This window comes from Podarcis raffonei, chromosome 4, assembly GCF_027172205.1.
Source record: "Podarcis raffonei isolate rPodRaf1 chromosome 4, rPodRaf1.pri, whole genome shotgun sequence".
In the NCBI taxonomy this organism is placed as follows: Eukaryota; Metazoa; Chordata; class Lepidosauria; order Squamata; family Lacertidae; genus Podarcis; species Podarcis raffonei.
Genome location: NC_070605.1, coordinates 58,037,180 through 58,048,524, shown reverse-complemented (window position 1 = coordinate 58,048,524; position 11,345 = coordinate 58,037,180). Strand labels below are relative to the sequence as shown.

The 11,345-nt window shown below is 40.6% G+C and overlaps 1 protein-coding gene across 2 annotated transcripts in view; it reads right to left on the bottom strand.

The window, feature by feature from the left end:
* Window positions 1–336: 336 nt before the first annotated feature.
* Window positions 337–11,345, bottom strand: part of PDXK (pyridoxal kinase) — a 43,215-nt gene continuing 32,206 nt past the window's right edge. For both annotated transcript variants that reach the window (XM_053386846.1, XM_053386847.1), the window contains 5 exons: window positions 10,980–11,025; window positions 6,113–6,224; window positions 5,405–5,541; window positions 4,391–4,457; window positions 337–2,707 (listed from right to left, as the gene is read on the bottom strand). In XM_053386846.1, coding sequence (XP_053242821.1) covers window positions 2,595–2,707; window positions 4,391–4,457; window positions 5,405–5,541; window positions 6,113–6,224; window positions 10,980–11,025 — 475 coding nt within the window. In that variant the 3' untranslated portion in view covers window positions 337–2,594. The remainder of the gene's footprint in view (window positions 2,708–4,390; window positions 4,458–5,404; window positions 5,542–6,112; window positions 6,225–10,979; window positions 11,026–11,345) is intronic.

The following is an 11,345-nucleotide window of genomic DNA, read 5'->3' as shown; positions in this document are numbered from 1 at the left end:
GCTGTGGCTGGAATTTGTAGGGAATGCTGGGTCAATATATGTTCTGGAAAATAGCAATTCCTAATTTAATTCATACTTTGAAGTCTGCAGGCAATGTGTATACAATGTAAAGCTTTTGTAAACTTCAGCTCATGTGTGCGTAATGTTTGGCCTCTGAGATGTTGCTGAACTACAACTCCCATTATTCCTGACCTTTGGTCATGCCTGCTAGGGTTGATGGGAGATGCAGTTCAGTAACGTATGGAGAGCTAAAGCTTCCCCACTCATACTTTAGCTGGTCTGATGAGTTTCACCACCTTCCTGTGACTATGCCCCCATGTTGCTGTCGTGCTCATCTGAGGCTGGCGGGAAAAGCTTTTATTGAGAAAAACCTTGGCAGGCCATACATTGTCCTATCCCTGATACCGGGAAGGGTGGGGAACTTGTGTGGCACTGGGGACCACAGTGGAAATAAGTTATCAACAAGCTTACATCTACAACCACAATGATTAGACAAATGGGTATTTTAAATGAATGAAAAAGCTGAAATGTTTCAATTGCAGCCCCTCATTTTTAGAATGTTGTCCCCATCAAGGAGGCCTACCCTGAACCAACATAAATATTGTTTTGGCACCAGGCATATGACTGTTAATGTAACAGTCTTATGTACAGCTAGACATTTAAATTGGTTTGCTTAGTGACAATTATGAACATGTTTCTTTGGGGGCGCTATGGTAGTGGGGGAAAGGCTGGTGTTGCTTTTTGAATTGTATTGAATAATTTGTTGGTTGCTGTTACCCCTGTTTTTAGTTCTTGTATATTTCTATATTGTTTGTATGTTATATTGTAGATCAACTCAAGACCATTTTTAGTAGAAGGCATCTAAGAAATTTAAAACATTGCAATAAAGTAATTAAAAGCTAATTTTTAAGAACAGCAAACAACAGTTTGCAGAATGGAGCTTTAAGACTCAAGCAGCACTCCTGTTAATGGCAGCACTTTTGCAGAAATCCTGTTTTCCAGAGAGATCCAGAGAAAAGGATGTTCTAATAAAAATTAGGAGGAAAGTACCCTGGTCATTTGCAAGGAAAGAGGAAGTAACACTGCAACAAGTGTTTTACAAAGTGCCATGGATTGCTTCAATACCCTGTTTTATCTCAAGAAAATAACAAGAAATAAAACAAAGAGTACAAATGTCAATTTATCCATAATTCTTCTGGGGGCGGGGAACAGAGAGACAGAGAGAAGAGAAACAGGAAAACAGGTTTAAAATTCTAAGTTGAATTAATATGCTTAGTCCTGGCACTATTAAATCAACAACTAAGAGGAAGTGAAATTGTTTTAATAACTTTAAGAGATTATTGCATGTAACAGAATCTAGCACTCTGTGTTGTTTCCCAAGGTATTCAGACATGCTCACTGGAGCATCCAGACCGTCATTTATTTTTTCAAGTTAAAATTTATCAATAACTCCTGTAAAATTCCTGAAGGTTTGGGCGTTGCATTGATAAATAATATGGGTAAAATGCCTCCCAAACGTCTACGGTGCAACCTATATTCATTTCTATCAGGCTTGCATGAGATTCCTGCCTAAGTGTCATTGAAAGGCATGGAGGTTGTACAACAGCAGTGGTTGGTGTGTAGTGCCTTTGGTGGATGTGTATGTCTGGAGAAACCTATTGATTATACAGTCTTTTTTTTATCATCCATCCCAGAAGCAGGAGCACGCTAACCAGTGGTCATAAACAGTGAATTGGTCTCAACAAACAACAAAGACTTTCACTCCCCTCCTAGCCATTACAAGATGAAATGGGATATTCAGGTTTCATAAGAAGTACTTATTAAGGAAACTTGCATCTTGTGAGTCTTTTGATAAAACTGTGTCAAGTGTATTCTATCAGAGGTAGAACCACCATTGTCTTTTACTCATCTGTATTTTTTGTGGAGAGAAAGAAGGGGGAAAGAAAACAAAACAAAACAAAAAAACCTGACGACTTTTGGTTGCTTAATATTAAAGGGTTAGCACCTCTGGATAGTGGAGTCTTGCAATTTTTCACAGACCAGACATGGGAGCTGTTCTCAACAACACATTCTTATACTTCCAAGGGCTGTACAGACAGAGAACCTAAAAGCTAACCATCTGCAGACCCCTCTCCACACTTGGCCTGAATCTCTCTCTACTTTTTGAGGTACTGAACATTGAAGCAGGCTGCCAAACCACTGCATTTAAGGGGAGAGGTAACCTGCTCAATTGGCACAAGATGCTTTCCCACAGTTTATACACTCCAGACAATCATTCCACTAACAAATGCATTCTGAAAGTCTTTGGCAAGGCAAGAAACCTTGTGCTCCCAAACCCAGAGTTCCCAACAAGACTGAATTGATCTGACAGCCATCTTCATACCTGGGAGGGAGTTGCAATATACACCTAGCTTTTTTCATTCTTCTTAATTCGAGCAAGGCCAGCACATGTGCTTGGTAGTGGATCTCATCTATGCTGGGCACTATTTCATGGAAGTCAGGTTTCTGTCACAGATCTAAGGCAAACATTACAATTTACAGGAAAGAAAATGAGGACATCAATACATTGTGCGTTGTTAGGAGATATACAACCTTTATAACACAGTAGCTTTTATTATTATCTCTGGGTTTTCTATGTCCTTTTTGCTTTGGACCATCCGCAGTTCCAGCTGGGCTGAATTGGGTTTGTTTCCTTCTCCAGCTTGGGCTTAAAAACAAAAGCAACAAAGAGACTGAAATGCCACAGGTGTTTAATTTTAACAAAAGCAGCCCAGAAGAAAAACTTGTCCCTCACAGCCCTTCACTCCTTCCCAAATCAATATGCTTGAATCTCACCCCCAAATCAATATGCTTGAATCTCAGCTCTACTGCAATTCAGGATGCAACAAGAGCACTGCAAGATCAGACCAAAGGTCCATCTCATGCAGCCCTTTGTTCTCCTCATTGACCAGCCAGATGCCTTTGGGAAGCCCACAAGCAATAAAACAACATGCCCCCACTCTTTCTTTCCCAGCAGAATACGGCCTCTGAACACAAAGTACAACTTAGCTGGTATTAAAAGTCGTCCAAGCCACCTTGGGCAGCACACTCCTTAATTTTTTGTTATCTTGAGGATGGAGAACCTGTGGCCCTTCAGATGCTGATAGCCTTCAACTCCCAACAGCCCCAGTCACAATGGATAAGGATCAAGGATTCTAGGAGTCGTGGACCAGGAGCACCAGGAGAGCAGCTGGATCAGGCCACTGGCACATCTAGTCTAGAATCTCTCAGTGGCTCCCCAGAAGCTCACAAGCAGGACCTGACAAACAGCACACTCTGCTGGGCCTCCCAGCAACTGGCATTTAGACGCATGCTGCCTTCAACAATGGAGGTAGAACACAACCATAATGGGTAGTAGCCACTGATAGCTTTATCCCCCATGAATTTGTCTAACCCTCTCTTAAAGTCATCTGAGTTGGTGGCCAACACTATTTCACTGGATGACTCCCTGAGGGAAAAATACAGGGTTTCTATTTGCCGTCTCTAAGCCAATGTGGTGCCTTCCAGACGTACAACCCTCCATGATCCTTGACTCTTGGTGATGCTGGCTTGGGGTGATTGGAGTTGTAGTCAAACTATCTAGACGGTATTATGTTGGCCACAGCTGCTCTAAACCACGCATAATTTTATTAGCATCTTTCATGCCCGCCCGCCCGCCCTCAGAATAGTTTTCCCAACCCCGAAGTGTAAATAAGGCCCTTCCTTTTGGTCATACACAATTACATTCAGCACAAATTGCATTAAAGCTGATTATAATAGAGCACAATTCAAAATATTAATTGATGTGCATGATCTGTGTAGCATTGTTTTACAGAGTGGAATTTGTTTTTATATATAATTTTTTTATTGAAACTTTACAACGTACAATGCAATAAACACCACCAAACTAATCTAAATAAAAATAAAGAAGAAAGGGAAAAGGAAAACAAAAAAGAAAGAAAACGAGAAAGAAAAACAAAAAACAAAAAAAGAAAATAGAAGAGGAGAGAGAGAGAGAGAGAGAGAGAGAGAGAGAGAGAGAGAGAGAGAGAAAATAAAATACAGAGCTCTCTGTCATGGGTAGATTTTAACCCTTATCTCACACAAAAGGGGATGGACCCTCCCAGCTCTCACCTGGGAGATTTACAGAGTGGAATTTGTAAGTATTGCTCCTTATTTGCCCCTTAATTTGTAAGCATTGAGCCACTGCATGAAATTAAAGGAGTAATAGATGGTCAATTTAAAATCATGTTCATACCAAACTCAACTGAATTGTATATGGGCTGTACTACTTCGCTATGCCCCCTCCCTAATATGTATTTTCCAGTAATGGTAAATGAATGAATTCGGAAGCATGGTGTAAATAGGTTACCTTTTGCACACGTTATGGTTCTCTGCAAAACATGCTGCATGGCTGACACTGTCTTTTCACATGCCACCTGCAATTAGAAGGAACATATTTCAGTTTCATTGGCACTTTATTGACTCAGGCCAGTAGCACTACTGCTTTACTGACACTGAAGACAATTTGTTGGAGCTGTTTTCTTTGAAATATGTGCCCATGGGGAGAAACATCAAATTTAAATGCAATTTCACTAGGAATATGCAGGAGAAACTGAGTTGTAGGTAGCAGGCTTTATTTCTAAACAAAGCCTTTGGCACGTTATATTCTATTATTCCCCGAAATGAAAGCTTGAAGACAGAGTGGTATATAACACAATACAGATATTCTGGGCGTCAGCATTTAATACATAAAATATTTTAACATGGTATTCTCTTGCTTTTTCAGAAATTTTGAGACAATACCTCAGAAAGCTATAGTTGCTCATGGTATGTGCAAACATATGATGCTGTTGCCTTATACCAAATCAACCTATCAGTTCATCTACAACCACTCCCACCTCAGTATTGCCTATTCTGACTTGTAACAACCTCCCAAAGTGTCAAGCACCAGTATTTTCCAACCCTACTGCCCAAAAACCTTCAAAGTGGAGAGTATTTTAACTTGTATGCACCTTTTTGTTTTATTTTGACACTTCATAGCCTCTGTTCAAGCTGATCTTGCAGGTTTCCATAGCCCTTACTCCACCTAGGAACTAGCACCCAGCAGCATAACCAGCACTGATGCAGTAGATAGGTGTATAATTTGACACTGGAAGTGCATGAAGCCAACACTATCACTTGCTCATTCTCATACCACTAACCTATGGTTTACTGATACATCTGAACAAGGGCATTCATCCTCTATTGCTTTATATGGCCTCGTTTCCTTATCCTGTCGTCTTCATTTACAAATTTACATACTAAGAATTTAAAGTAAAGAAATGAGAATATTTATTCTGTCATTGAGGCAGGAAGGAAAACTGGGGAAAGTGTCTGTCCATACTTTTAGATTGTCCGGATGCTTGTGGGTCCAGGCCAAGAGCATGGCAGCAAACAGGTCTCCCGTACCAACGAAGACAGCATCTACTTTAGGAGACTCCATTCGGATCCTCTGTGTCACTGTGGTCCCATCTTGTGAAGCTGTCAAGGAAGGCTCATATTTATATTCTTCCCAGTTTAATGTAATTAAACAGGAATCTGAGGTTAACTCATAGGTGGGCAACATAGCAACCATGCGCCAAATACAAGTGTCTACAAGTGACTTCCCCTACATGTGAAGGAAGGCTCTGGCAAATTGAGCAGACAAGGCCAATTGTGGTCCTTTCCTTTGGACCACACCAGCTAGGCAAGAGCGGGGTCTTGTCATCCGAGCAGCCCATGTACTCCTTACACACTGCCCAGGCTTGCACCCCGGGGAGCTCACTTCAGTGCTGTTAATGCAGTGCGCTGACTTCACCCCCGGAGGCACACTCCATTGTCTCTCGAAATGGATGGATCCTGATGCCAACAACAACAATAACAACAAGTGCCTGCAAAAGGTATTAGTAATATCTCGCAAGAAAGGTAACTTTGATTTATTTTTACGTGTATCTGCATTTATATATGAAACTTAATTTTCAATAAATGTTCTCCTTTATTGTGGTGTGTATTTTTAATGTGTATGCAAATGACAAAGCAGGGCTTTCTCACTTAAACAAATAAATCAACTTACTTTTCCTGTGGCTTCCTAATGCTATCAGGTAATCATCTCCTGAAGGTGCCTGGAGGTCTGAGCTGGTGATTACAACAGTCTCGGGTCCCATATTGTGGAGCATATCCATTACCTTTCCATGGACCAAAATATTAAACAGTTAATTCTCACTGAAGAATAATGACAAATAGTTAAAAGTCCCAGCATTTCTCTAAAAGGCAGGCACTAATATAAAATACAAACTTACAAGTATGTTATATTTAACATTTAAAAAGTTTGTATTAGTGAGAGCCACTATTTTTAATACCCTCCACCTCACGAAAAGCCAAGCTGCTCCAGTAATGCTGCTTTTGACAATTTGGGCTCCTACAGTGCAATTCTATACATGTCTGCTTAGAACAGGGGCTGTCAACCTGGTCCCTAACGCCCACTAGTGGGCATTTCAGGATTCTAGGTGGGTGGTAGGGGGTTCTACAGCACAAGCTGAATCCTCCTTCCATCAAGCACTGGAGAGCAGTAAAGAAATTTTACCATCAAGAAAGATGCAATAGTGGGCGGTAGGTATGAAAAGGTTGGCTACCCCTGGCTTAGAAGCAAGTCCCCTTGCTTTCAATAAGTCTTATTCCCAATTAAGTTGGTATAAGATTGCTGCCTTGGAAATAACTCTTCTTCACACAGTCCATTTTTGTTTCTAACAAAAAGAATGGAAAGCAGTCTTTTTTCTCTAGGATAACAAAGTAGGATATCTGCATGGAAAACAAGAAGGCCTGGGCTTGGTATCCTGTTTGTGCCAAGAGGCACAGGGCTGTTGCACAGTGACTACATGTGGGTATACTGCATGTATCAGGTGTGCTCTCCTTCCTCCCAGAGCCATATTTACCGTGCTAAGATGGGACCAAACAAAATATTTATCAGAACCTTCACAAAACTAAAATTCCCAGGGTTATTTTGGGGAAGCCACTGTAATTAAACTAGTCTAAACTTGGCTTTGATTTACTGCATAGGTGGTTCTCAGCTCATAACTTTGCGGTTGTGGAAACAAAGGCCAAGGTTGTACATGATGTATTGCATGCCAGTGTGCCCCTGAGGGTAGCTGGGGCTCACTTTATGAGAATATTTCTAATGCCTGATTCAGCCAGCTCTGTTCGAAAACAAGTGTTCAGATAATTAAAAAAACACCTGTGTTAACTTGAGTGTTGCAGTATAATTGAGATGGGATTGTGTTTTAATGAGATGGCATTGTAACCACAATGTTTTATGCCTGGCTGAAACTTTATTATGTTTAAAGAGATATTTTTTCCCTTTCAGAATGGGACTGAGCAAGCAGACAGACTGATAGAAAATTCTTCAGTAAAGATTTTGGAATGTGACTAGAAAATCTATAGACCTAAAGTTAGCATCTTATTAACTTGTCAGGCAGTCCAGAGACTACTTAACTTGGGCTTGCTTCCATTAATGAGACTGAAAATGGCAAACAAAGCATTATAATTAGCAATGAAAGACAGGAGGGGTATTCCCTGGTGACTCCAGAAGCATTAAAAAAAAAGGAGAATAAGGATAAAAATAGCCATAATAGTCGGGAGATGCTTTCTGATGCAGGGAAAAGTGTAGTCTGTGGGCTGACATTCAATTGGCTTTGCTGGGAGAAAAACTGCAAAGATCAGGGGCCTGTTTATTCTTGGCATCAGGATATTTGTCTAGACAGAACCTAATTAGCGAAACTTAACATCAGAGGACTTTACTTACAGGAATCAATAGCATTCAGTAGATTGCTGGAATATCTACGCTTCAGTACCCAATTATCCCATTTAAAGACAGGGTGTGTTTACCAGAAATTTAAGACTACAATCAAGTGGTAAATTATATCTATAGGACTTCCATAGCTATATCAGTGCAGAACTGTGTCATGAAAACACATTTGTGACCATAACTATCAGCACAGTTGTTCCCAAACATTTCCCCCCTCCACAGACCACTTGAAAATTGCCAAGGGTTTTGGAGGATCACTCATGGGTTGTTGTTTTTTCTGCTTCTTGTAGCAGTTGTAATGTGCTGTGCTACAGATGCGGTATGATTTTTGATTACATCTCTATTGCTTCTTTTATTTCTTATATATTGCATGTTATGTGAATTCCATAAACTTCAAATTGCAATACAATACAAGAAATAAAAGCCTCAAAAAAAACAACAACAATTAAAAATCAATATGAATATTTACTGTGTGGGATGTACCACCTGCCTTCTTCAACCACAAATCCACACATATGCTGCAGACCAGTTTGCAAAACAACAACTAACCTATGGTTACGTGAAACATATTCAATAAACACACAAGACATAACCGGCTGTACTTTTGAATAAATAAGGTATACTATTCATTGTATCAAATGTAGATTTCAACAGAAGTAGCTCATAAAGTTCAACGGAAAAAGCAGAAGACCCAGTGGATCAGTTCATTCTGTAATCAGTTCATGCATAAGGTCCATATGTGTACAGTGGTACCTTGGGTTACATACGCTTCAGGTTAAATATGCTTCAGGCTACACTCTGCTAACCCGGAAATAGTACTTCGGGTTAAGAACTTTGCTTCAGGATAGGAACAGAAATCGTGCTCCGGCGGTGCAGCAGGAGGCTCCATTAGCTAAAGTGGTGCTTCAGGTTAATAACAGTTTCAGGTTAAGAACAGACCTCCGGAACGAATTAAGTACTTAGTCCGAGGTATCACTGTATAAGTGTCTGTTCCACCTGTCTGTTCTTGAAGTTCAACAATCCACATAAAAGGTTGTTACAGTTCCACAGAATCCTGTCACAGAGTCTAAGACAAGGATTTCTGGAATATTAGGCTTGTTTCGCCGTCCTGAATGCATGAACTGATTACAGAATGAACTGATCCACTGGGTCTTCTGCTTTTTCCGTTGAACTTTATGAGCTACTTCTGTTGAAATCTACATTTGATACAATGAATAGTATACCTTATTTATTCAAAAGTACAGCCGGTTACGTCTTGTGTGTTTATTGCAGACCACCATTTAGCAACCCTTGATCTAACACATAATTATCACAGCAGTAACAGTTACTACACTCTAACAATAGTTCTATCTCAAAACACAATTATTCCGATTTATCTTTTTATACAGCACACTTTTTAAATGTGCAGAGATACTCCACAATTGCCACTTTAGTTTAGCATCACAGTTTTCTGTGCCCGTTAACTGAATCTGCCCGGCCTGGATGCCAGCCTGGCTCTTTCTTCTGTCATCAAGAATCAAAGCCTAAAGGAACAGCTCGCCATGCATCCATAGTACACTGACAAAACTATCTTCTCTTCTCTTATTAACAATAGGGGGGGGGACTACCAAGAGCAAGAACTCAGGGCTCCTTTCATACCACTTACTGAATGCCGCATGAGACCCTGGTTTGCTGACAACAGAAGCTGTTCAGCTTATTATTTTTCTTGTGGCTGATGGTTAAATTAAAGGGGGCTTCTTTGTGGGTTGCCATGAATTTGTTTTGGATGTAAAGTAGTGCCAGGAGTTAAGATGTGGAATCAGGAGACTTGAACAAAGACATAATTGCACTAAAAGATCTTCTTAGGGCAGTGTCTTAATCAACCTTATGGTAAAGTCAGGATTGCCATATTTCAAAAAGTGGAAACCCAGACAATTTACGAAAATTCAGTCCGGATGCCATTTTCAATGGGCAAATCCCAGATATGTCCAGGAAATTACGGACGTATGGCAGCCCTAGGTAAAGTGGAATATGCTTATACTCATTTCCTACTATTGTTGTCACAGCACCAGCATGTAAGCACCAGGGGGCAGTACTGCAAAGTAAAGCAATGCTGAAAGTCAGTTTTGAATTGCAAGTGTTGTTTTCTCCAGTGTTGAGTTCATTTCTCTGTGATTTTTTCAAAACCAAAAAAAAGTTGCTCTATGTGCAGAATAAAGCACTGAATCATTAACATTTTTACAACGACATAGTTAATCCTAAACACTGTGGCTTTAAGTATGGCTGAGTCCCAGTTGATACTTTAAAACAGTTGTGGGCAACCTGCAAACCTTGGGCCCAGTTTCAAAAACCATCTGCAAGTGATGAGGTTAATTCTTGGGCATAGTGTGCCATAGTTTGCTTCTTTCTCGGTCATTTTGCAGCTGCCTTTTGCTGAGCTAAACCATAGTCTGGCTTAGTGTGTCATCTGAACTTGGACTTGTGGCTTATTTCTCCTGGACAAACCACAAGTTGCAAGCCATAGGCCAAACTTCGGTTGCCCACTTGTGGTTTGTTTGGAGAGAGCTAAACTATGAGCCTGGATTCAGGCAACATGCTAAGCCAAACCACAGCTTAGCTCAGCAAAGTGCATCATCATCATGACCAGGAAGGAGCAAAGCAGCTCCAATCTGCTCCCCAGGAGTGCACAAATTTGCTTTCTTGCACTAAGCCATGGCTTTGCTTAACATGGTTTGTGAATGGGGGCAGAGAAAAGAGGTGGTCTTGCCCACTTTTGGCTGTGGTCCCACCTACACTTGTCATGTAGCCACCCCACAAATTACCCCCGAATACAAAAAAGTTGCCCACTTCTGTTTTTAAGGTTCTTACGTGCTACTAACCTATGGTAAATGCATGGAAGCAGACCGACTGCACTAAGCGTACGAATGTCTACAAGCAGTCACAACAACCCTTTTTCAAGCAGTCACAATCACACAGCAATGGTAAGGGCTACAACAACTGTCACATGGAGGCACCACTCCATACACTTGATATCTCTGTGTGATTTCTACAAGTCTACCAACAGCACCATATTCGACCCACAAGCTGGAGGCGTTAACATGGAGGCGTTAAAATGTTTTCACTGGGGCAGTTAGAAATCTAAGAGTTCAAGAACACCTACCTCTATAGCCTCTTTTTCAGTGTGTATCTTCCTCCCAGTAAGTAACCTACAAAGCAGGAAATAACAGTCCAGTGTCCTTTTAAAACAAGTATCTTTTGCTAATTAAGATTTTAGCAATAAAATCTATAGTGCACTTTACTGGGGAATATCATCCTCCAACTTTAAATGAGATTAAACTAATAAACGCCACATTGCACAAAGATTCAAACTGTTTCCCATCAAACTGGTCCTCAAAAACAAGAGACATGGTATAACAAGCCCCTATGTTGTATCCTTTGTCTCCGACATAGTATTACGGAAGCTCAAGAGTCTAGCAAGTAGGGAACTTTTAAGGAAGGTTCTAACAACCTTCTGAGCTACTATAAA